The sequence below is a fragment of the Oncorhynchus masou genome, chromosome 31 (genome assembly GCF_036934945.1).
Source record: "Oncorhynchus masou masou isolate Uvic2021 chromosome 31, UVic_Omas_1.1, whole genome shotgun sequence".
Classification (NCBI taxonomy): Eukaryota; Metazoa; Chordata; class Actinopteri; order Salmoniformes; family Salmonidae; genus Oncorhynchus; species Oncorhynchus masou.
This window is the reverse complement of record NC_088242.1, coordinates 47689851-47716565: the sequence shown is the minus strand read 5'-3', so window position 1 is coordinate 47716565 and position 26715 is coordinate 47689851. Positions and strand designations below refer to the sequence as shown.

The 26715-nt window shown below is 44.4% G+C and overlaps 1 protein-coding gene across 4 annotated transcripts in view; it reads left to right on the top strand.

Moving 5' to 3' along the window:
- Positions 1-26715, top strand: part of LOC135524034 (reelin-like) — a 298396-nt gene that overhangs the window by 86983 nt on the left and 184698 nt on the right. For all 4 annotated transcript variants that reach the window (XM_064951167.1, XM_064951168.1, XM_064951166.1 and 1 more), the window contains exon 3: positions 23318-23456. In XM_064951167.1, coding sequence (XP_064807239.1) covers positions 23318-23456 — 139 coding nt within the window. The remainder of the gene's footprint in view (positions 1-23317; positions 23457-26715) is intronic.

The window sequence follows — 26715 nt, the reverse complement described above, 5'->3', positions numbered from 1 at the left end:
ATATCTTACAGAGGGCCAAAGATTATTACAGACGCCTTTTGATAATCTGAAGTACCCCAAAAAGCCACTAAATGTAATGCCATGAATTCCCCAAAAACTTACCAGAAATCTGGTCGTTTACGGGCAAATGTCTAAAGTTAAAATGTGCATTGTTCTTATCAACCTTTTTGTTAATAGCTATTCACGTATAGAATACACAGATCAATTTTTTTTTCTATCAACAATGTTAAATTGGTTTGACATTTGACCTTTTCTCCAAACTACATCTCCAAACAACTAGCTAGTTAGATTAGAGGAGCTTATCTCCTGGAGCCAAAGACCATTGGGTTTTCATGCATGCAGTTTTCTGTACATTGCATCGGAATGTTTGTTTCTACAGCTGGACTGCAGGTTTTCTCAATTAGAGGACTTTAAGCTGCATTTTTACTGCATTTAAGCTGCTGTGGTAACCATGGGAAAGAAAGATGCAACTAGTCACCGGTCCATGTGGGAGAGCCTGCTTCTTCTAAGTTATCAATACTACAATCCACCTGAACTGGGGAAGATGCTAGACATATTCAAGCCACACCAGCAATCCAATGTTTTGATGGGACAGCAAAGGAAGCGAGGAGAAGAGGGGGAGTCAGGCAGAGGCTCATGAGGCTTGCTGGGACATGTCATCGGGCAGCCCATCAATGCCGGCAGGTGCCAGGTGGAGGGGGTGGTTGGTCCACCAACCAAGGTCGGAGGCCCAGCCCTGCATAGGGATGGACAGCCCTGAATCTTTTATGGGAGAACAGACAGAGGACCAATTAGTTCAGTCGGCAGCCTTCCTTGTAGAGACTTCCCGGGGAGCTGCAGTCCCGGGGGAGCTGCGCGCTCTGGCACGCATGCAGCTTAGAGGGCACATTGGCCCTGACCTCCAGGGGGCCCCATTGATTTTGTCAGTCACTTTCACTCAGATATCATATTAACATTGCATAAATCATGGAAAAATTTGTGGAATTTAAGGAAATTAGCTTTACAATTGCAAAAATGTATCTCCACCCCATGGCAAAATGTGTTGAAATGCAGGAAATTAACTATTAAACGTAATCAAGAGGGGGACGACTACAATCTTTTGCCCGTGGGGGGGCAACCAAATATCAGCTAAAAGGCTAGGGCTGGCCCTGCCTACATGATATGAAACACTTCATCATTTACATGCAGCCATGGACATCCATGTCTGTATACTGTGTGCCTGTATATATACATTGTATCTATCATGTGTATATCTACAAAGGCATTCCAGGAAACAACAGTTTATGATCTGAGGACCCACATGAATGATAGAATTGAGAGATCGAGGGAACGCATCAAAACACATACATGTTTAAATACCTTTTGCTGCATGAGCAACAGAAACATGTGATTGGGTTGATGAAGGTAATATATCAAGTTTTAAGAGTAGAGATGGTTCGTGTTTGTGTGTTCATGTGTGGGTGACATACAGTATGTGTGACAGTGTCTGTGTGAGAGAGTAAGTACAGTACTTAAATTAAATGGAATGGCTGAGAATGTTGGAATGCGTGAATCGGACCATTGAGTGCATTCTGACACGTCTCAGAACCCTCACAATGAGTCTTGGCTTCCTGTGTGTATGTGCATGTTTGTGTGCGTGTGTGAATGTGCGCCTTGCACTCTGGGGGTTATGGATGATGGATGATGGAAGATACCATGAATAGAAGCCAAGATGAGAGAGCAATTGTTCCAGGAATGTATTTTTCATAGAGTAGAGTGGGGCAAAAAAGTATTTAGTCAGCCACCAATTATGCAAGTTCTCCCACTTAAAAAGATAAGAAAGGCCTGTAATTTCCATCATAGGTACACTTCAACTATGACAGAAAAAATAGAGAGAAAAAATCCAGAAAATCACATTGTATGATTTTTAATGAATTTATTTGCAATTTTTGGTGGAAAATAAGTATTTGGTCAATAACAAAGGTTTATCTAAATACTTTGTTATATACCCTTTGTTGGCAATGACAGAGGTCAAATGTTTTCTGTAAGTCTTCACAAGGTTTTCACACACTGTTTCTGGTATTTTGGCCCATTCCTCCATGCAGATCTCCTCTCGAGCAGTGATGTTTTGGGGCTGTTGCTGGGCATCACAGACTTTTAACTCCCTCCAAAGATTTTCTATGGGTTGAGATCTGGAGACAGGCTAGGCCACTCCAGGACCTTGAAATGCTTCTTACGAAGCCACTCCTTTGTTGCCCGGGCGGTGTGTTTGGGATCATTGTCATGCTGAAAGACCCAGCCACGTTTCATCTTCAATGCCCTTGCTGATGGAAGAAGGTTTTCATTCAAAATCTCACGATACATGGCCCCATTCTTTCCTTTATACGGATCAGTCGTCCTGGTCCCTTTGCAGAAAAACAGCCCCAAAGCATGATGTTTCCACCCCCATGCTTCACAGTAGGTATGGTGTTCTTTGGATGCAACTCAGCATTCTTTGTCCTCCAAACATGACGAGTTGAGATCTTCAAACTAAGCGGCTTACCTATTGCAGATTCAGTCTTCCCAGCCTGGTGCAGGTCTACAATTTTGTTTCTGGTGTCCTTTGACAGCTCTTTGGTCTTGGCCATAGTGGAGTTTGGAGTGTGACTGTTTGAGGTTGTGAACAGGAGTCTTTTATACTGATAACAAGTTCAAACAGGTGCCATTAATACAGGTAACGAGTGGAGGACAGAAGAGCCTCTTAAAGAAGAAGTTACAAATCTATGAGAGCCAGAAATCTTGCTTGTTTGTAGGTGACCAAATACTTATTTTCCACCATAATTTGCAAATGAATTCATAAAAAATCCTACAATGTGATTTTGTCATTTTGTCTGCCATAGTTGAAGTGTACCTATGATGAAAATTACAGACCTCTCTCATCTTTTTAAGTGGGAGTACTTGCACAATTGGTGGCTGACTAAATACTTTTTTGCCCCACTGTATATACCGTATGGGTGAAGGGGTGAGATGGGCTGCTATGCTGTCACACCTGTACATCCATTGCATGCAGAAATGCATATGCACACAAACAAATGTAAATATGTCCATACCGAAGTAACATATGCACAGATTGTTCTCCACGCACATACAGTATGTGTTCTGCACGCACGCACGCACGCACGCACGCACGCACACACACACACACACACACACACACACACACACACACACACACACACACACACACACACACACACACACACACACACACACACACACACACACACACACACACAGGTTACCCTCTATTCATGTGGTAAATCCTCCATCTCAGTTTCCCATAGCTAGTTGGGAACAAACGTTTTTTTGGTTTAACATTGGTTGAGAGAACGAAGCCATATGTTTCATGACTGGTAAAAGTTTTCTAAACGTTCTGAGAACAGAAGTTAATATTTAGCCTAGTCTGATAACTTTTTCTTAGGTTGCATGGGGGTTCTGAGAACGTTCTACTCTGGTTCCTTGAATGTTTTTCTGGGAGGTTTTATTATGCTTTGAAAACTGAAATTATAGGTTATTTCTAGGTTTTTGTCCTCTATAACTAACTTAAACTTTCACTGAATGTTTCAATAACACTGCTACCTTATTTTGGGTCAACTTTTTAATTTCCTTACACATTTATTTTCCTTAATTTAGGATTTGAACCTAAGATCTTCTGTTCTTTTTCCATGGAATTTGTCCACTGTGCCAACAGGATGAAGCTTGCAGGCCGTGTATTTTTTTATAAATACAAAGCTATTCATGAAGTACATTCAAACAAACCCCATTTCAAAGGAAACAAGGACTCATTGAGATCAGGTGTGGCAAATTAGTGGGCGAGGCCAACACACCTGAACACACTTAACAAGATAGAGGATAAGGAAAGTTTTGTTTATGTTGGGAACAGAATGTATGTTTTTAAATAACATTCTTTGATCATTCTCTGAACCTTACTAAAGTTTTTTTGTGTTGGAACATGGATAACGTTATTTTAAATACAACCATGAGGAAACCTGTAGGACACGTTATGCTGAAGTACTGAAATTCCCACAGAGGAATGTTGTTTCTTAACATTTTTTGAACTATTTGAGAACATGTTACAGAACCCTCCTAGAACATTACCAAAATGTAAATGAAAAGTAACCATGTTTGAACTTTTCGGAAATGTTCTGTTAAAGTAATGAAATATAAAGAAAATATATATTTTATGTCAAGTTCCTTAAATGTACTGACACTGCTCCAAAGTCAAGCAACTATCCTGCATCACTCCCAGGAAGTTGTGGGAAGGTTGTATGCAAAATAACCATAGGACAACCATGCTCTCACCAAGCTTTTAGAAACATATGATTCTCAAAACATTATGTGCTAGCTGGGTTACCCTTTTCCACCTCACCACTGGTACTATACCATAGAATGACAAAAGGCACCTAAAGACTCCCAGACCATGAGAAACAAGATTGTGTGTGTGAGTGCGTGTGTGCGTGTGTGTGTGTGTGTGTGTGTGTGTGTGTGTGTGTGTGTGTGTGTGTGTGTGTGTGTGTGTGTGTGTGTGTGTGTGTGTGTGTGTGTGTGTGTGTGTGTGTGAGAGAGTGTGTGTGTGTGTGAGAGAGTTTGTGAGAAAGAGAGAGTGTGTTGCCCCTTTCCCCCTGGCACTCTCCAACATGGATATTACCATACTGCTTCCTTCTGGTTATCATCCCCCCTCAGAACTGTCAGAGCTGTTTGATGTTTAATTTATAATTCTGTTGTGAATATCCTTCTATAGAACAATGTTGACAGAATCTCCAGAATGAAATTTACAATTGCTTTGACAGAAGCATTTTTCTAGTCTATGACAGATCGGACCATTCATAGCGTTTTGATAATGCATGTTTTGGAATGCTCTGAGTTTGATGTTAATGTCATGATTCAAGTGAACTATTACTTGAATCATGAGCATTTAACAGCTCCAAACTGCAGCTCCAAATGATGCTTCTGGAGATGTTTCTACAACTTGATCGGAATCCACCTGTGGTAAATTCAGTTGATTGGACAGGATTTGCAAAGGCACGCACCTGTCTATATAAGGTCCCACAGTTGACAGTGCATGTCAGAGCAAAAACCAAGCCATGAGGTCCAAGGAACTGGGGAAGGGTACCAAAACATTTCTGCAGTATTGAAGTTCCCCTAGGACACAGTGGCATTCTTAAGTGGAAGAAGTTTGGAATCCTCAAACTAGAGCTGGCTGCCCGGCCAAACTGAGAAATTGAGAGAGAAGGGCCTTAGTCAGGGAGGTGACCAAGAACCTGATAGTCACTTTGACAGAGCTCCCGAGTTCCTCTGTGGAAATAGGAGAATCTTTCAGAAAGACAACCATCTCTGCAGCACCTCACCAATCAGGCCTTTACAGTTGAGAGGCCAGACGGAAGCCACTCCTCAGTAAAAGGCACAGGACAGCCAGCTTGGAGTTTGACAAAAGGCACCTAAAGACTCTCAGCCCATGAGAAACAAGATTCTCTGGTCTGATGAAACCAAGATTGAACTCTTTGGGCTGAATGCCAAGATTCACATCTGGAGGAAACCTTGCACCATCCCTACGGTGAACCATGGTGGTGTCAGCATTGTGCTGTGGAGATGTTTTTCAGTGGCAGGGTCTGAAACACTAGTCATGATCGGGGTAAAGATGAATGGAGCAGAGAGATCCTTAATGAAAATCTGCTCCAGAGCGCTCAGGACCTCAGACTTGGGGGAAGTTTTATACCTTCCATCAGGACAACGACCCATCAGGACAACAACCCTAAGCACCCAGCCAAGACAATGCAGGAGTGGCTTCGGGTCAAGTCTCTGAATGCCCTTGACTTGTCCAGTCGGAGCTCGTTCAAACATCTTTGAAGAAACCTGGAAATAGCTGTGTAGCGATGCTCCCCATCCAACCTGACAGAGCTTGAGAGGATCTGCAGAGAAGAATGGGAGAAACTCCCAAAATACTGGTGTGCCAAGCATGTAGCGTCATAACGAAGAAGACTCAAGGCTGTAATCGCTGTTAAAGGTGCTTCAACAAAGTACTGAGTTAAGGGTCTGAATTTTCTTGTAAATGTGATATTTCCTGGGAGGTTTGTAGAAATGTCTAAAAACCTGTTTTTCAGGCTTTTTTTAAATACATTTTCAAAAATGTCTTAAAACCGTTTTTTTCTTTTGCATTATACAGTATTTTGTGTAGATTGATGAGGGGAAAAACGATGTAATCAATTTAAGAATAAAGCTGTAATGTAACAAAATGTGGAAAAAGTCAAGGGGTCTGAATACTTTCCGAGTGCACTGGCCCAAACACATACTGCAGACACGCACACACACACACAGGCCTGGGAGAACAAATGACGTGCATGATGAACTGAACTGGTGCTTGCTTTCAAAATGAGGCCCTCTTCTCTTCCACACATTTAATAAAAAAACACATTGTCTGCAGAGATTAATATGAATTTCAGTAAGGAATAAGAAGGCTCCCTACAGACAAAATCAAATAACCTTGTGGATATATCATAATATAAGGTTCTTTCATAATGTTTTAATTAAATGCTCTAAGCTAAACACTCTGCATACATGCATTTTATCATGATCTGTTTGTGTGTGAGTCTGTGTCTGTCTTGGTGTGTGCATGTGCATATTCTTTTATGTGTTTGCCTATGTGTTTCTGTTTGTGTGTGTGTGTGTGTGTGTGTGTGTGTGTGTGTGTGTGTGTGTGTGTGTGTGTGTGTGTGTGTGTGTGTGTGTGTGTGTGTGTGTGTGTGTGTGTGTGTGTGTGCTCATGCTTACATGTTTGCGTGTGTCTGTGCATATGTGTGTAAAGTGACAGTGAAGTAAGGCAAGTCTTCCCTGGGGTTAAGAGAAACCCACAGCAGCCCCATTAACCCCACAGAGCCCTACATAACCCTGAGCCCCATGACTCCTCTTGCTGTGACCCAGGGTTTCAGTACCTGAACATTATGACCAAAAGTGTCACATCATGAATACACACAGTGTCTGCCAAATGCCAATCAATGTCAAGTTGAAGTAGTATGAGAGGTATTATCACAAAAACAGCACAGTTGAAAAATATATGGCAAAGAAAAATCAAAACTGGATGGTCTTCAGAGATGGGAGGGGTTGAGGATAGCTGAAGGATATGACTAAAAACAAACAAAAGATAACTATTGTAAAATATAGCGTGTCCGTAAAATGTATATAGTATGTGTAAGATGGAAGTAGAAGCCTAAGTGTTGTCATCCATTAGTTTACTCCAATTAGGGGAGGGGTGGTAGGGTTAAGGGAAAATAATGAAGTAAAATATACACATTACCAGTCAAAGGTTTGGACATACCTACTCATTCAAGGGTTTTTCTTTATTTTACTATTTTCTACATTGTAGAATAACAGTGAAGACAACAAAACTATGAAATAACACATACGGAATTATGTGATAACCAAAACAGTGTTAAACAAATCAAATTAGATTTTAGATTCTTCAAAGTTGCCACCCTTTGCCTTGATGCCAGATTTGCATACTATTGGCATTCTCTCAACCAGCTTCACCTGGAATGGTTTTCCAACAGTCTTGAAGGAGTTCCCACATGTGTTGGCTGCTTTTCGGCCTTGTTAGCTTTTTGATATTGACCAGATAACCAATGTTAATGGACAATGTATAAATCCTGAATGATGCCATCTAAATTAATGTGATCTGTGATCTTCAGTCATAATGGTGCTCTGTTGATCCTTTAGCCTGTAATCCAAACTGAATGCTCAGTTTCTCCATTGCTTCCTTTGTTGTAACGGAGCATATCAGTGTGGATTCCATGCTATTGCCACCTAGCCTCACTTTCCTCTGCTAATGCCCATCGTCAGTCTGGGACACACTGGTACTTCACTGGGAAAACGCGCTGCCAGGCTGTGCCACTGATATCCCATCTGCTCCAATGGGGAGAATTAGCTTCTCTCTCACCCCCCTCCCTCCCTCTCTCTCTCTCTCTCTCTCTCTCTCTAACCCTCTCTCTATCTCTCTCTAACCCCCTCTCTCTCTCTCTCTCTCTCTCTCTAACCATCTCATATTTCTCTTGATGAGCTGTGAAACACTCACAAGAGCCTCATGAGTAAGGGATGAGTGAGAGGTTGGTGAAAGTGTTTTAAAAAGGCAGCTCTAAAGACTGTGACTTTGGACATTAAGAACAAGATAAGTGGAAAGTCATTATGCCAATATGAATCAACAATGTCTCATTGTCTCAATTTAGCCTCCTACGTTATTTAATCAAACCCTCAAGATTGCTGGTGTCAATCAACCAACAACCAGTAAACACCCGTTTTCATCCCCATGTCTCTGGTTAGGCTGTCTGTGTGCGTATCTTCATGTGTCCCTGTGTGTATTCATAATTGTGCAGCAAGCCATGTCTCAATCTTACCATGGGAGTGAGGAGGTCATTGTTCTATGTCATTAATCATAGCAGACAGCTCATAACAGCCCAATCTGCATGTAAGGAGGAGAGGAGGGGGTGAGGAGGAGAAGAAATAAGAAGGAATAACATCCCCTTAGGTACTCTTCTGGCCGCTACTTGAATTAGGGAATCTAATCTAACATGCAACATTAAATTATGCATGTTAAGTAGCAGTGGCATTTGAACCCTCGACATCAACAACTAGACATTGTTATCCAATCAGACTGTTAGTTATGGCCCTGAGTGCTGTTGAATCTGTTGATTCTGTCCCAGTTAGACAGGCAACATTAGCAAAGTTAACAAATTACACAAAGCTGTACTCTCTACCAGTGTTTCTCAACTCCACCACTAGCAGACATTTGTGTTGTAACCACTAACAAACTCACCGGATTCAACTCATTGAGGGCTTGATGATTAGTTGACAAGTTGAATCAGGTGTGCTTGTCCAGAGCTACAACAAAAATGTGCGCAGTTGGGTGTACTCGAGGACTGGAGTTGGGAAAAGCTGGTCTATATGAACATTACTACAACCACATAGTATACAAGCTGAGGAGTGGAACAATACATCACAGTATATCCCACTAATACGTATAGAAAAACATACATCTGGTGTCTGTCGATCTGTGCGTGTAGGAAAACTAAGAAACCAATTTGTGTCTTACATAGAACCGCACAGGACTAAAACAACTGGAAAATGAATTTAAGGAAGATAAAAACCAAAGAGGGAATGAATGATTGTATTTAAAAAAAATGGTGAGTGATGGGGGAAACCAGGTAGAGCTAGTGAGATGGGGGAACCCATGGAGAGCTAGAGAGATGAGGGACACCGGGGAGAGCTAGAGAGATGGGGGACACCGGGGTAAGCTAAAGAGATGGGGGACACCGGGGAGAGCTAGAGAGATGAGTGACACCAGGGAGAGCTAGAGAGATGGGTGACACCAGGGGGAGCTAGAGAGATAGGGCACACCAGGGAGAGCTAGAGAGATGGGGGACACCAGGGGGAAGCTAGAGAGATGGGGGACACCGGCGAGAGATGGGGGACATCAGGGAGCTCTAGAGAGACGAGTGACACCGGGGAGAGCTAGAGAGATGGGGGACACCGGGGAGAGATGGGGGACATCAGGGAGCTCTAGAGAGATGAGTGACACCGGGGAGAGCTAGAGAGCTGAGTGACACCGGGGAGAGCTAGAGAGAATGGGGACACCGGGGAGAGAGAGAGAGATGAGTGACACCGGGGAGGGATAGAGAGATGTGGAAAACCGGGGAGAGCTAGAGAGATGGGGAAAACCGGGGAGAGCTAGAGAGATGGGGAAAACCGGGGAGAGCTAGAGAGATGGGGGAAACTGGGGAGAGCTAGAGAGATGAGAGACACCAGGGAGAGCTAGAGAGATGAGTGACACCAGGGAGAGCTAGAGAGATGGGGGACACCGGGGAGAGCTAGAGAGATGGGGGACACCGGGGAGAGCAAGAGAGATGGGGGACACCAGGGAGAGCTAGAGAGATGGGGGACACCAGGGAGAGCTAGAGAGATGGGGGACACCAGGGAGAGCTAGAGAGAGGGGGAACCCCATGGAGAGCGAGAGAGATGGGGGACACCGGGAGAGCCAGAGAGATGGGGGACACTGGGGAGAGCTAGAGAGATGGGGGACACCAGGGAGAGCTAGAGAGATTAGGGACAGCAGGGAGAGCTAGAGAGATGGGGGACACCGGGGAGAGCTAGAGAGATGGGGGACTCCGGGGAGAGCTAGAGAGATAGGGGACTCCGGGGAGAGCTAGAGAGGAGGGGGACTCCAGTGAGAGCTAGAGAGATGGGGGACACCAGGGAGAGCTAGAGAGATGGGGGGACTCCGGGGAAAGCTAGAGAGATGGGGGAACCCAGGGAGAGCTAGAGAAATGGGGGACACCAGTGAGACCTAGAGAGATGGGGGACACAAGGTAGAGCTAGAGAGATCGGGGACACCGGGGGGGAGCTAGAGAGCTGAATGACACCGGGGAGAGCTAGAGAGATGGGGGACACAGGGGAGAGCTAGAGAGATGGGGGACACAGGGGAGAGCTAGAGAGATGGGGGGCATCAGGGAGAGCTAGAGAGATGGGGGACACCAGGGAGAGCTAGAGAATTTAGGGACACCAGGGGAAGATAGAGATGAGGAACAGCTGGGAAAGCAAGAGAGATGGGGCACACCAGGAGATGGGGGACATCATGGAGAGCTAGAGAGATGAGGGACACCAGGGAGAGCTAGAGAGATGTGGACACCAGGGAGAGCTAGAGAGATGGGGGACACCGGGGAGATTTAGAGGGATTAGGGACACCAGATAGAGCTAGAGAGATGTGGACACCAGGGAGAGCAAGAGAGAGGGGGGACACCAGGGAGAGCTAGAGAGATGAGGGACACCAGGGAGAGCCAGAGAGATTGGGGACACTGTGGAGATTTAGAGGGATTAGGGACACCAGATAGAGCTAGAGAGATGTGGACACCAGGGAGAGCTAGAGAGAGGGGGGACACCAGTGAGAGCTAGAGAGATGAGGGACACCAGGGAGAGCTAGAGAGATGGGGGACTTCGGGGAGAACGAGAGAGAAGAGGGACACCAGGTAGAGCGAGAGAGATAGGGCACACCAGGGAGAGCTAGAGGACACCGGGGAGAGCTAGAGAGATGGGGGACACCGGGGAGAGGTTGAGAGCTGAGTGACACCGGGGAGAGCTAGAGAGATGGGGGACACCGGGGAGAGCTAGAGAGATGGGGGACACCGGGGAGAGCTAGAGAGATGGGGGACTCCGGGGAGAGCTAGACAGAAGGGGGACACAAGGGAGAGCTAGAGAGATGAGGGACACCGGGGAGAGCTAGAGAGATGAGTGACACCAGGGAGAGCTAGAGAGATGGGTGACACCAGAAAGAACTAGAGAGATATGGCACACCAGGGAGAGCTAGTGAGATGGAGGACATCAGGGAGAGCTAGAGAGATGAGGGACACCAGGGAGAGCTAGAGAGATGGGGACACCAGGGAGAGGTAGAGAGATGGGAAACACCAGGGAGAGCGAGAAAGATGGAGGACACCAGAGACAGAAAGAAGAAGTGAGAGGAAGGGAGGGACAGAGAGAGAGAGGAGAAGAATGGAGTGTAGTGGTTAGGGAAGGTTGAAGATGAAAAGGCAGAGTGATGTACTCCAGGACACAGCTGTACTGGGACTTGCTCACACACACTCGCTCACACACACACCCTTGACATCACTCTCCCTATTTCTAAATACACTCAGGCGTAAAATGCAAATACAATAAAAATTCCTTTCATGTCCAGGAGAAGAAAAAACTGCACTATTATTCAATGGGAATACAAATCCCAAATGCTTCAGTTAAGCACCAAGCTGAAAACAAAGAGCCCTGCGATGCAATGACTGAGTCCGTCTGTTGGTCTGGGGAGAGGCAGAAAGTCAAAGACAGAATGAGAGAGATAGTCATTTGGTCTTTGTGAAATCCTTATAAAATATAAGAAAGAGAAATGGTGGAGTTTTGGGCAAGTTGCTGTGGGAGATGCAGGGCTGTTGAACAGGGTAGGGGTAGCGAGGTGGAAAGCATGGCTAGCCGTAGAAAAATGCTTATTGAAATTCTCATTTATCGGTGGTGACAGTGTTTCCTAGCCTCAGTGCAGTGGACAACTTAGAGGAGGTGCTCTTATTCTCTATGGACTTTACAGTGTCCCAGAACTTTTTGGAGTTTGTGCTACAGGATGCAAATTTCTGTTTGAAAAAGCTAGCCTTTGCTTTCCTAACTGCCTGTGTATATTGGTTCCTAACTTGCCTGAAAAGTTGCATATCGCGGGGACTATTCGATGCTAATGCAGTATGCCACAGGATGTTTTTGTGCTGGGCAAGGGCAGTCAGGTCTGTAGTGAACCAAGGGCTATATCTGTTTCTGGTTCTACCTTTTTGAATGGGGCATGCTTATTTAAGATGGTGAGGAAAGCACTTTTAAAGAAATCCAGGGATCCTCTACTGGCGGAATGAGGTCAATATCCTTCCAGGATACCTGGGCCAGGTCGATTAGAAAGGCCTGCCTGCTGAAGTGTTTTAGGGAATGTTTGACAGTGATGAGCCGTGGTCGTTTGACCTCAGGCCCATTACGGACGCAGGCAATGAGGCAGTGATCGCTGAGATCCTGGTTGAAATCAGCAGAGGTGTATTTAGAGGGCAGGTTGGTCACAATGATATCTGTGAGGGTGCCCGTGTTTACGGATTTGGGGTTGTACCTGGTAGGTTCATTGATAATTTGTGTGAAATTGAGGGCATCTCACTTAGATTGTAGGACGGCCGGGGTGTTATGCATGTCCCAGTGTAGGCCACCTAACAGTGCAAGCTCTGAAGATAGATGGGGCGCCATCAATTCACATATGATGTCCAGGGTAGAGCTGGGGGCAGAAGGTGGTCTATAACAAGCGGCAACGGTGAGAGACTTGTTTCTGGACAGGTGTATTTTTAGAAGTAGAAACTCGAATTGTTTGGGCACAGACCTGGATAGTCTGACAGAACTCTGCAGGTTATCTCTGCAGTAGATTGCAACTCTGCCCCTTTTGGCAGTTCTATCTTGTCTGAAAATGTTATTGTTAGGGATGGAAATTTCAGTATTTTTGGTGGCCTTCCTAAGCCAGGATTCAGACATGGCTAAGACATCTGGGTTGGCAGAGTGTGCTAAAGCAGTGAGTAAAACAAACTTAGGGAGGAGGCTCCTAATGTTAACATGCATGAAACCAAGGCTTTTACAGTTACAGAGGTCAACAAATGAGAGCGCCTGGAGAATGGGAGTGGAGCTAGGCAATGCAGGGCCTGGATTAGCCTCTACATCACCAGAGGAACATAGGATAAGGGTACGGCTAAAGACTATAAGAACTGGTCGTGAATTTGCAACAGAGAGTAAACGGAGCAGGTTTCGGGGTGTGGAAGAAGAGATTCAAGGCATAATGTACAGACAAGGGTATGGTAGGATGTGAATACAGTGGAGGTAAACCTAGGAATTGAGTGACGATGAGAGGGTTTTGTCTCTAGAGACATAATTTAGACCAGGTGAGGTCACCCCATGTGTGGAAGGTGAAACAAAGGGGCTAACTAAGGCATATTGAGCAGGACTGGAGGCTCGACAGTGAAATAAGACAACAATTACTAACCAAAACAGCAATGGACAAGACATATTGACATTGGGGAGAGGCTTGCGTAGCCGAGTGATCATAGGAACCAGTAGGTAGCTTGGCGATTTGGAGAAACGGCGATTCAGACAGCTAGCGGGCTGGGGCTAGCAGAAGGGCCTTAGGGGGACGTTCTGATGGAAGAAGTCTGTTGTAGCCCCCTGGGACGGTTATGTCGGCAGACCAGTCATGTTGGATCGGCAGGACTCCGTGTAGGCAGTCAAAGGGTCCAGGCCAATTGGCAAAATATGTATTGTAGCCCAAGGAGTGGCTGATGGACCTCTTCAGCTAACCAGGAGATGATCCGAGCACGAGGCTAGGTTCCAGGTTCACTGGTGCTTGCTTCGGGACAGAGACATTAGCCAAGGGGTAGCCACGCAGATAGCAGCTAGCTACCTGCGATGATCCAGGTGAAAAGGTTCAGAGCATACAGTAGGAAACCGGAGATGTGGCGATAAAGCAGTCCGGTATGCTCTGGGATGAATCGCGTTGTGCAGACTGGCAGGAGTTGACCGGGCTAAGGTTAGCTGATGACCACTAGCAGTGGCTAACTGACTACTAGCCAGTAGCTAGTTAGCTGGCTAGCTCCTGTTGGGGGTTCCGGTTAAAAATATACAAAATATATACGATGGACAAAAAATATATAAACACGGGACAAGACAAAGCCAAATACGTCTGAACTGCTACGCCATCTTGGATGGTCCATGACAATATGTGACCGACCGCCTTTATTTGGTCTTATGTAGCAACATTTGAAAATGTGTTTTGTTTTACATTGGATAAAAATGCAGACACAGAGCTACAAAATGGTATATCATACACTACATTTTAGGAACAAAGGGAAAGTAATTCTGCTTTGAAAGTTGCTAAACTTGTAACCCCACATTTGAGAAAATGGCACTTGAATGTTTGGTACACCTTCTGGAGAGCTCTTCTTTGTCAACATCCATTCAACACTGTTCACACCCTCTTAAGCCAGCCTCACCCATCTCTTTAAGATTTACATGTGAGGTCATGCTCTAAACAGTGAGTAGTGTAGTTAAGATTAAGACTAAAAGTGGTAAAAGTAATAGGCTACAATAAGGACAAATTCCAACCTAACAGAAAGTGTCCCGATAAAAATATTTTATAATTATTAGATGATGCTTAACCAGACACACTTGTCTAAATTGATGGTCATGTGAAAGAAATGCTATAACCCCCAGCCACATTCTGCTAGTTGGGTGGATGTGTCTCTACAGAAGGTACAAACGGTACAGCGAAATTGTAGCAATATCAGAAACAGATAGTGTCAATATAAATAAAATAATATACAGTATGTACAATAACAATATCAATAACAATATTGGTGATAGATGAGGTCATATGCATACAATCACCCATTCAACACTGTTCACACCATGAGCAACACGATTACATTTTTTTTGTAGCAGCAACGTACGACTGTGTTAGTAGCGAGTCATTTGAATAAAGGCACTGGTCCTTCGACCACGCATGAACAACAGAATCTATATTCGGAGAGCCTGTTTCTGTCCTCCCCTTGACTAGCTGTGTCCAGTCCAGGTGGTGCTTGTACATGCAGATCATCTACGGGAGGAAGGATGTCAGCATTGCGCAGCAGCTGAAACTTGGTCCCAACTGAGTTTGAAAACAATACATAGGCATTCAGTGGCCCATTATCAGCAACCATCAATCCTGTGTTCCAATGGCGCATTGTGATAGCTAATCCAAGTTTGTCATTTTAAAAAGCTAATTGATCATTAGAAAACCTTTCTGCAATTTCTGCACAGCTTAAAACTGTTGTCCTGATTTAAGAAGCAATAAAAATGTCCATCTTTAGACTAGTTGAGTATCTGGAGTATCAGGATTTGTGGGTTCGATTACAGGCTTCGATTATTCTTGTTCTGAGAAATGAAGGCTATTCCATGCAGGAAATTGCCAAGAAACTGAAGGTCTCGTACAATGCTGTGTACTACTCCCTTCACAGAACAGCGCAAACTGTCTCTAACCAGAATAGAAAGAGGAATGGGAGGCCCCGGTGCACAACTGAGCAAGAGGGCAAGTACAGCAATGTCTAGTTTGAGAAACAGACCACCTCATAAGTCCTCAATTGGCAGCTTCATTAAAAAGTACCCTCAAAACACCAGTCTCAACGTCAACAGTGAAGAGGTGACTCCGGGATGCTGGTCATCTAGCAGAGTTACAAAGAAAAAGCCATATCTCAGACAGGCCAATAAAAATAAAATATTAAGTTGGTCAAAAAAACACAAACATTGGACTCATCCCTGAGTTGCCTCTTCACTGTTGACGTTGAGACTGGTGGGGTCGAGACCCAGGGTCTAAAGCTTAATGATGAGTTTGGAGGGTACTATGGTGTTTAATGCTGAGCTGTAGTCAATGAACAGCAGGTATTCCAGATGGGATAGGGCAGTGTGCAGTGTGATGGCGATTGCATCATCTGTGGACCTATTTGGGCGGTAAGCAAATTGGAGTGTGTCTAGGGTATCAGGTAGGTTGGAGGTGATATTATCCATGACTAGTCTCTTAATGCACTTCATAATGACAAAAGTGAGTGCTACGGGCGATAGTCATTTAGTTCAGTTACCTTAGCTTTCTTGGGAACAGGAACAATGGTGGCCATTTTGAAGAATGTTGATACAGCAGACTGGTCTGCGCATGCTCTGAGGACGCGGCTAGGGATGCCGTCTGGGCCAGCAGCCTTGCGAGGGTTAACACGTTTAAATGTTTTACTCATGTCAGCCACGGAGAAGGAGAGCCCACAGTCTTTGGTAGCGGGCCGTGTAGGTGGCACTGTATTGTCCTCAAAGCGCACAAAGACGTTGTTTAATAAACAAATTATACACATTTGGGCAGTCTTGACACAACATTTTGATCAGAAATGTACGGCAGGTGGAGGAGAGTCAGGTGTGTTCTACTGATGCTGAAAGACAAATTCCAGATACAAATGTTTTGGCATTATTATACAATAGATAGCCGTAATCACCGTCAGACACACCTGGCTAACTTGATGGGTCACCTGGCGAGTCTTTTGTTCAGACATGCTAGCTAAACAATTAAGCATAATCCTAATCCATGGAGGACTAGCAATACAAACCAATTGTCATAGCTAGCTAAAGTTAGCCAAATAGGTTCAATGTTAGCTAGTTAGCTAGCTAACATTAGGCTATAACTAGCAATGCAAATAGCATTCTGCGATAACATTACTACACAGATCATACCCGTAATGTTAGCTAGCAGGCCAGTCATCTAATGTCAGCTAGCTAGCTAACAGTAAGCTTTAACTTTTTTTTTTGTCTTTTGTTTAGACATGTAACGTAAACTCACGTCAACTAGTACATCGCCTTGGCCTGTACAATTGCCCTTATTTTAGCGCCCCAAAACGTAATACTTCCAGATCAACTGTAATGTCAATACCATTGTAAAGCACAATTTCTCCCCTTTCCAACAAAATCAATTGCATGACCTAAACCCTTTTCTGCATAATTCAAGCAGGCAATGAGCCCCGTCTGGTCTTTTTTTAAATGGCGGGTGGGGAAGCGAAACTAATGCGTGATAGTGAGAAGGACAATGTCTTGTGGGAAAATTGCTTTTTTCACTCGATCTGTCCAACCTTATTGCCTCTAAAATGTAAATAAAACACCATAAAGTGTTTATATAATGTGTCATTAAATACCTATTTGAAGGTTTGTGTCGAATTTGAATCGTGTTTTTAGGGCGGTGATAAATTGATCTGAGAAGTAAACAGCGGCTTTGAGAATGATGATCGCATGCAATGATGCCGAAAAAAATGACTAGGTATCCCGCCTTACCCCCGTCACTGTCCATTTCTTGTTTTTAAACGAAGAGAGAAGTGCTACACCTGGTGGAGAGAGATTGTAAGACAGAAATAGTTGCTTATGCGTGCTGTACGTTACAACATGACAGGTCAAGATGTAACGGAGGGTCAGTTTTTTCAACTTTTCTCCAATACTATAGAGCCATTACCATGTCGATCAACGCTTGAATAGAAACCTAGTTCACACCCCCGATTTTGACATCAACACATTCGCTGTGTACACTTCCCTGAGGTAAGTGCTAATATGGGAGATGCTGGCCATAATGGCTACTTTGCATGGAGTGTTGCCCATTGCCCAGAAGAACTCAGTGATGCACATGCTTAGGCCAACACTGTATACAGATCTGTATGGCCCTATGAAGCTGAGAACCAGAGGGAGTGCAGCTTCACGTAAATGTGGATTTTTTTCACCAAACCAATAGACTTAAGATAATTCTTGTATTAACTCCACTGGAGGATATAGACTTGTTATTTAAGAAATGTGTTGTATTGTGACTTCGGTTTTTCAAGGTGTAGCCTCGTTTGAATGTCGCGGTTACGCACATTTGTACCGAATGGGGTGAGTTTGCGTTAGTTAGCTAGCTAGAAAATTAACCATAATCCCAATCCATAGAGTACTAGAGCAATACAAACCTGTTGTCATAGCTCGCTAAAGTTAACCAAATAGGTTCAATGTTAGCTAGTTAGCTAGCTAACATTAGGCTATAACTAGAAATGTGAAATAGCATTTTGAGTTAACATTACTACACACATCATAAACGTAATGTTAGCTAGCGTGCCAGCCATCTAATGTCAGCTTGCTAGCTAACAGTAAGCTTTAACTTGCAATGAAAACAGTGTTCTGACAAAATTAGAAACATATAATATCTGAAATTGTAGCTCGACACTTACATGGATGAATGCTTCACGGCAGACTGCAACCCCTTTCATTAAATAAGACGTCCTGTGTCATTTCCAGTCACTTCCAGTCACCAGTCACTCTGGTTCATACTGATTGTGTGCAATACCATAAGAATCATCTCAAGCTTTAGCCCCCACCCAAGCTCTGACATATTGACGACTCCTCTCTGTCGCTGTCACATCTCTATCATGTCTGTGTGTGTGTCTGTTTCTCCCATAGTTATTTTGCATACAACCTTCCCACAACGTTCTGGGAATGATGTAGGATATTTCCTTGGCTTTGGAATATTCTCAGCACATTTAAGTAACGTGACAAAAGAAAGTTATTTTCTTGCTATTTCATTATTTTAACATAATGTTTCTTAAAAGTTAAAATATGGTTACATGTAATTACATTTTTGGTAATGTTCTTGGAATTTTCTCTAACTGGTTAGACATTGGGAATGTCCTCAAGTAGTATCGAGAACATTAAGAAACAATGTTCTCCTGTGCAATTTTCAGCATGTTTCCTACAGGTTTCCTCATGGTTCTATTTAAAGTCTTGTTCTCAAATTGGTCTGAGAACGTTAAGAAACATCCTTCTTCTGTGGGAATTCCAGTACTTCAGCATAATGTTTCCTACAGGTTTCCTCATGGTTCTATTTAAAGTCTTGTTCTCAAATTGGTCTGAGAACGTTAAGAAACATCCTTCTTCTGTGGGAATTCCAGTACTTCAGCATAATGTTTCCTACAGGTTTCCTCATGGTTCTATTTAAATTGTGTTTTCAAAACGTTCAGATAGCATTATGAAACAATGTTCTTCTGTGGGAATTTCAGTATTTTCAGTTTTACCGGTCTGGAAACGTATGGCTTCATCCCAGAACCAATGGCAAACCAAAAACATACTTTCCCATAACTTCCAAAAAACCAATTGTTTTAGCTGGGTTCCCGTTTCCCTCGCCTTTCCTCACTCCGGCGTTCACTAGATTTTGCTACCGTGGCGATGGGAGCTAAGCCTGTATTATGCACCTCTGTGGGGAGCCTCAAATTGCCTGCGGAGTATTGGAGACACATACACACATGCACACACACAGCACTTGCATAGCCCTGGCGCAGAATTGGACACTTTGCGCTAAAGCTAACTGGGCCGTAATTGCTTTAACTGGGCCTTAATTGCATGTCATGGGACAGTGGGGGGAATGTTTCTGAGAGTGACGTGTGTATGAGTATAGGAATGTGAAAGCATTTTTAACTGAAATAGCCTACCCCAGACCTATGCCTGTGTAGGTGTTAGTATGTATGCGCATGTATGTGAGAGGGGAATTGTATTGTATATGACATACAATTTTCAAAAAATGTGTGTGTGTGTGTCAAAGAGATTACCTGTGTGTGTGTGCGTGTGTGCGTGTGCGCGCGCGCGCGTGTGTGTGTGTGTGTGTGTGTGTGTGTGTGTGTGTGTGTGTGTGTGTGTGTGTGTGTGTGTGTGTGTGTGTGTGTGTGTGTGTGTGTGTGTGTGTGTGGTGAAAGGAGGGTGTAATTTATGAAGTGTCATTATACAGGTCTGCTACCAAGTGCCAGGCTGTTAGGAGCTCAGTGTGTAATAACGGACTGAGATGTAATCACACATATTTCCCTCTCAATTGATAAGACCATCTTGTACTCTAAAGTCTTGTGAATAAATATACTGTTGTATTTGCTGAGTTGAGTACAGAAGTTCATTCACAGTGATCTGTGGAGATTTTCACAACAATAACTGTACTGTATACCGTTACACACTGACTATATTGTATTTGTTAACTATCTTAATTTTCAACTTCTTGAGTAGTCTAGTAAATACACCTTGAATTAATTATTTATGGCATTGAGTTCATTTGCAAGCGATTGGGTTCTTGAAGTTTAAAAAAATGACTGATCAGAAAGAGAATATAGTAAATTGAATGTTGATTAAGACTGTTGTTGATAGGATTAATGGTATAACGGTTAATGATAACTACTGATAGATTTAATTCAAGAGTCTCTCTATATAATCCAACCCTTAGATGAATTAGGATAGGATAGAGACTTTTATTTTTTTTGCAGGTGGATCAAATTAATTCAATAAATTAGATCAATTAATTATTCCAGTAATTAATCAGTACATGATCTTGAATATCCATGGCCAAAGTCACAACACTGCTGAATGGCTTATTGCCTCAAGCTTTTGTCTGTGTTAGGCTATTGTGTTCCGTTGCCCTGTATCACGACTTCTACCGAAGTCGGTCCCTCTCCTTTTTCGGGCGATGTTTGGCAATCAACGTCACCGGTCTTTTAGCCATCGCCTATCCACTTTTCATTTTCCATTTGTTTTGTCTTTGTTTTCTACACACCTGGTTTCTATTCCCCAATTACATGTTTATTATAGAACCCTCTGTTTCCCACATGTTAGTGTGCGTGTTTATTGACTGTTCATGGCGGTACTTGTCGGCTGGATATGTTTGCCGGGTTATGTATTTACTCCTGTTATTTTTGAGTAACCGGTAGTTCTCAGCAGTTTGAGTATTGTCTGTACACTGGTGCTGTCATGGAATTAAATACCTTGTACACTCATTTCTGCTCTTCTGCGCCTGATTCACTGCACCAGTTAACCATCGCCTGACACCCTGGCTGTCACGCCCTGACCTGAGATATATCTGTTTTCTTTATATTTTGGTTAGGTCAGGGTGTGATCAGGGTGGGTACGCTAGTTTTTGCATTGTCTAGGGGTTTTGTATCGTCTAGGGTTTTGTAGGTCTAGGTGATTTGTATGTTTATAGTGGCCTGATATGGCTCCCAATCAGAGGCAGCTGTTTATTGTTGTCTCTGATTGGGGATCATATTTAGGTAGCAATTTCCCTTTGGTGTTTGTGGGATCTTGTTCTATGTTTAGAAGATCCCACCAAAAAAGGGACCAAGCAGCGTGTTCAGGGGGAATGGACCTGGGAGGAGATCCTGGATGGAGCAGGACCGAAGGAGGAAATAGAGGCAGTGAAAGCGGAACAGCAACGTTACAAGGAGTTATACCAACGAGGTAGGCCACAGAAACCCCAAGAACATTTTGGATGGGGGCACATGGAGCAGTCGGCGGAGCCGAGGAGCGAACCAGAGCCCGTCAGGGAGTCGGATGATCAGTTTGACGCAAGACTCCGGAGAGAGGTGCTAGCATTGAGAGCGCTGCAAAGTGGGTATATTGAGGTGCGTGTCATCAGCCCGGTGTCACCTGTACAGGGCCCACGCATCATGTCTCCAATGTGCCTCCACAGTCCAGTATGTCCTGTGCCTCCTCTTCAAACTCGCCCTGAGGTGCGTGTCATCAGCCCGGTGCCACCTGTACCGGTCCCACGCGTCAGGTCTCCAGTACACCTCCACAGTCCAGTACGTCCTGTGCCTCCTCCCCGCACTCGCCCTGAGGTGCGTGTCATCAACCCAGTGCCAACAGTACCAGTACCAGTCCCACGCATCAGGCCTCCAGTGCGCGTCCACAGTCCAGAGCTTCCGGCAACAGTTCCCAGTCCAGAGCTTCCGACGACAGTTCCCAGTCCAGAGCTTCCGGTGACAATTCCCAGTCCAGAGCCTCCAGCGACGGTCCCCAGTCCGGAGCCTCCAGCGGCGGTCCCCAGTCCGGAGCCTCCAGCGGCGGTCCCCAGGCCGGAGCTTCCAGCGGTGGTCCCCAGGCCGGAGCCTCCAGCGGCGGTCCCCAGGCCGGAGCCTCCAGCTACGGTCCCCAGTCTGGGGTCTCCAGCAAAGATCCTCCAGCGATGGTCCACCGTACGGAATCTCCAGCGACGGTCCCCAGTCCGGGGCCTCCGGGGATGATCCACAATCCAGAGCCTCCGGCGATGATCCACGGTCCGGTTCTACAAAGGCGGAGGGATCAGCGTAAAGAGGGTTAGCGGCATCCAGAACCAGAGCCGCCACGAGGGTAGATGCCCACCCAGACCCTCCCCTATAGGTTCAGGTTTGCGGCCGGGAGTCCGCACCTTTGGGGGGGTACTGTCACGCCCTGACCTGACCTGTTTTTGGTTAGGTTAGGGTGTGACTAGGGTGGGTACGCTAGTTTTTGTATTATCTAGGGGGTTGCATTGTCTAGGGTTTTTGTATGTCTAGGGTTTTGTAGGTCTAGGTGATTTGCAAGTTTATGGTGGCCTGATATGTTTCCCAATCAGAGGTAGCTGTTTATCGATGTCTATGATTGGGGAACATATTTAGGTAGCCATTTCCCTTTGGTGTTTGTGGGATCTTGTTCTATGTTTCGTTGCCTGTCTACACTATTCATATTAGCTTCAAGGTTCATTTTGTTGTTTTGTTAGTTTGTTCAGTTTTCATTCTTTTAATAAATTAGAATGTACGCATACGACGCTGTGCCTTGGTCTCATTCTTATAACGGACGTGACACTGGCTGTGTTCCATTCTGATCACTCCCTGTCGTCTCCAACAAAAGAAAGATTGTGTGACATGATGTCATTCCCTTGATGCAATAATCTCATGACAAGGCAGTCATCAATAAGAGCACCATTACGCCGTGTCAAGGAGGGATGGAGGACTGAGAGTTAGCAGATTGTCACGGCATCAGAAGGGAGGAAGGCGGGAGGGATGGAGGAAGGAGGGAGGGATGGAGGAAGAAAAAGGTGTGGGAGGGAAGATAGGAGTGAGAGAGGATGGGAGTGAATGAAGGAAGGAGGGAGGAGGATGTCAGAGCAGCGGTGCAGAGATTACCCATACATCAGGTAGCTCCACCTGGCTCCTCTCCTCTGAGCGTCTTTAGTCTCCTCTGTGTGCCCCCAGCCTGATGAAAACGTTGCATTTAGTAATTTGTTGGAGCATCGTATCTTACTTCTGTTCTGTTCTGTTCCTCTCTCTCTCTCTCTCTCTCTCTCTCCTCTCTCTCTCTCTCTCCTCGCTTTCTTTTCTAATGTCTCTCTAATCGCTCGCTCTTTCTCTCTCTGCTCTTCTCTCAGGTGTGATGCCGGAGCAGCGTCAGTTTAGGACTCAGTTTGTGTGTAGTGTCGTGGCGTCTCACGTCAGCCACCAGCCCTCCACCAGTCTCAGCTTCGTCTGGATTGCTCCTCCACCCAGCACCGGCTGTGTCAACTTCCTGTAAGTACTGTACCACAGTTGATAGGCCTTTTACACATATTTTTTTTTACCATTGAACAGCTTTATATAGGGCTGATAAAGACTTCTAGTAGTCTTGCCAAACAGACAGAATATTATTTTGTTGGTCAGGAAATAACTTTTAAATTGAGTTTGTGGAGTTTTAAAACAGTATGGAAACAAAAGGGTATCCGGGAGCGTAATCATAGCCTCAAGCTCATTAGCATAACGCAACGTTAACTATTCATGTATATCGCAAATGAAATTAAAGAAATATATTCACTCGCAAGCTTAGCCTTTTGTTAACAACACTGTCATCTCAAATTTTCAAAATATGCTTTTCAACCATAGCTACACAAGCATTTGTGTAAGAGTATTGATAGCTAGCATAGCATTAAGCCTAGCATTCATCAGGCAACATTTTCACAAAAACAAGAAAAGCATTCAAATAAAATCATTTACCTTTGAAGAACATCGAATGTTTTCAATGAGGAGACTCTCAGATAGCAAATGTTCAGTTTTTCCAAAAATATTATTTGTGTAGGAGAAATCGCTCCGTTTTGTTCATCACGTATGGCTAAGAAAAAAACCTGAAAATTCAGTCATTACAACGCCAAACTTTTTTCAAAATTAACTCCATAATATCGACAGAAACATGTTAAACGTTGTTTAGAATCAATCCTCAAGGTGTCTATTCGATGATAAATCATTCGTGGCAGTTGTGTTTCTCCTCTGAAGAAAATGGAAAAATGCACGCAGCTGGAGATTACGCAATAATTTTGACGGAGGACACCAAGCGGGCACCTGATAAATGTAGTTCCTTATGGTCAATCTTGCAATGATATGCCTACAAATACGTCACAATGCTGCAGACACCTTGGGGAAACGACAGAAAGTGTAGGCTCATTCCTGCCGCATTCACAGCCATATAAGGAGACATTGGAGCACAGCGCCTTCAAAATCTGGGCCATTTCCTGTTTGATATTTCATCTTGGTTTCGCCTGTAGCATCAGTTCTGTGGCACTCACAGATAATATATTTGCAGTTTTGGAAACGTCAGAGTGTTTTCATTCCAAAGCTGTCAATTATATGCATAGTCGAGCATCTTTTCGTGACAAAATATCTTGTTTAAAACGGGAACGTTTTTTTATCCAAAAATTAAAAGAGCGCCCCCTATATCGAAGAAGTTAATATGAGAATCCATGAATGGAATCTATTAACTAATGTGTTCCTAAAGTGACCCGCTAACTACAGTGATCTGCTAGCCTCAGTAGCGGGATGGCCCATCTCTCTCCAGCCATATCCTCTCAGACAGGAAGAGAGGATTATCTTGATCCGACTGCATCATGTTGACAGGAAACAGGGAGGGGACAGAAAAGTGTGTGTCAGGATGTGTGAGTGTGTGTTTGACAGCAGGTAGTGTTTGTGTGTGTCCTTCCCTGGGCTTACTTGGCCTCACAATGGGACTGGTGCAGTGTGTGTTTGTTACCGTCCGCATCCTTTAGGGGGAGATGGAAAGGTCTCCATCCTTTGATTCAGCGGTCTTGCTGTGTGGGTTTGGCCTAGATTCCTCATGGATTGTTCCACTATCCCCCTTCCTACTGGGACACACCTGCCATATAACAGCTCTGGAATTGTGTCCCAATGGCATACTGTTTTCTATGTAGTGCACTGCTTTTGACCAGGGCTCTGGTTAAAAGCAGTGCCTTATATACAGTAGGGATAGGGTGCCATTTGGGACAGACATGGACTCTCTGACAGACAGGAATGTATTTGCCGTTCTCTCTTGTAGCAATAGAGCCATGAGAGCAGGATGATCATATTTCTACTGGGACTATTTTACTTTTGTCTCTATTACCTCATTATGGTGGGCAGTCTGAGGTACACTGCTGGTCAGAGACAGGGAGGAGTTGTGATTAAGGTGTCTTACTGTGTGCTCTGGACTCTGAGGGAAGTTAGAGGACTGGGCCATGATAGATGCTATCTGGAGTTAAAGAGTCGGTCCTAATGTCTTACTACCTACTTCAGTACCTCCAGTACCTACCTACTTCTACCTACCACCTGAGACCTGTGGACTAGCTGACATTTACTTATGCTTGATCACACTCACTTCCTCTCTCTTTCTTTTCTTTCTCTCTTTCTCTTTCACAATGTTTCTATGTCTATCTCTTTCTCTCTCTTTCTTTCTCACTTTTTCTCTCGTGACTATACAACTCTCTCCATCTCTTTCTGTCTTCCTGAAGTTTTCCATCTGTTTCTGCAATGCTCTGGGAGAATTCGCCCTATTCTTGCCTGATTTTGAAAAGGGTAAAAGGAGGCCAGGAGAGATAATGTGGAAACAAATGAGCGTGTATTAATTTTACAGGGTTAAAAATAAATGTGTAAAGTTATGAAAACAAATGTAGTTAGTCGTGTAAGACATTTTATAGAGAAAAGGATAAGTAGCTTACCATTTTTAAATATCAACATCTAATTCAAAGGGGTGTGGTAGATTTAAAATCCCTTAAGAGCACCGTGCCAGTGCTAGAGATGACAGGCGGGCTTGCAGGAGGCCCTCAGTGTATCACAATAGGGCCCCGGGCCCCAGCAGGATGACCTTATCAAAGTCAGACAGTCATACTCCAGCAGTCTCCGGACTGCTACACACACACTCAGCCACTTATCCTTCTGTCTGACCACTCAGCTCTCTCAGCACCAGACCCGGTTCCAGATTACAGCTCCTGTCGAAACCAGCACCCTGTGTCTCTGGCACGGGACAGCCCAGGTCTAGTGAGCCAAGTTGGGGCGAAGGCAGCAGGCGAGCCCCATGCTCCACAGGCTGGGGCCCAGGAAAAATCAGCTCATGTCCCAGGCCCCTGACTTGTCATTTCGGTTGATGTCATATCATCCGCTATAGCACTTCAGACAAAACAGTTTGGATCTGTTTTCTCAGTGTTCTTTTTTGGTGTGTCTTGGGTTCTCAATCCATTCCCATCAGAGTTTGGTTAATAACATTTTACTGGTCCTATAAATGCCTCAATTCGGTGCAAATGTTCACCTCCACCCTTATCCCCTACCCTGCACCATCCTGTCCATTATTCCCACTGATTAGTATTTGTATATATGTGCCCTTTGGTTTTCATGGTCTTGTCGATTATTGTTCCAATGTCCGTTGGTGCGTGTGAGTACCTGTGCTGTTGGCTTTCGTGCAGATGATTATAGGTCTCGTCCCGTGTGTTAATCATTGTGCGTGTGTGTTATTTATTCAAGGTACTCCTCTCTC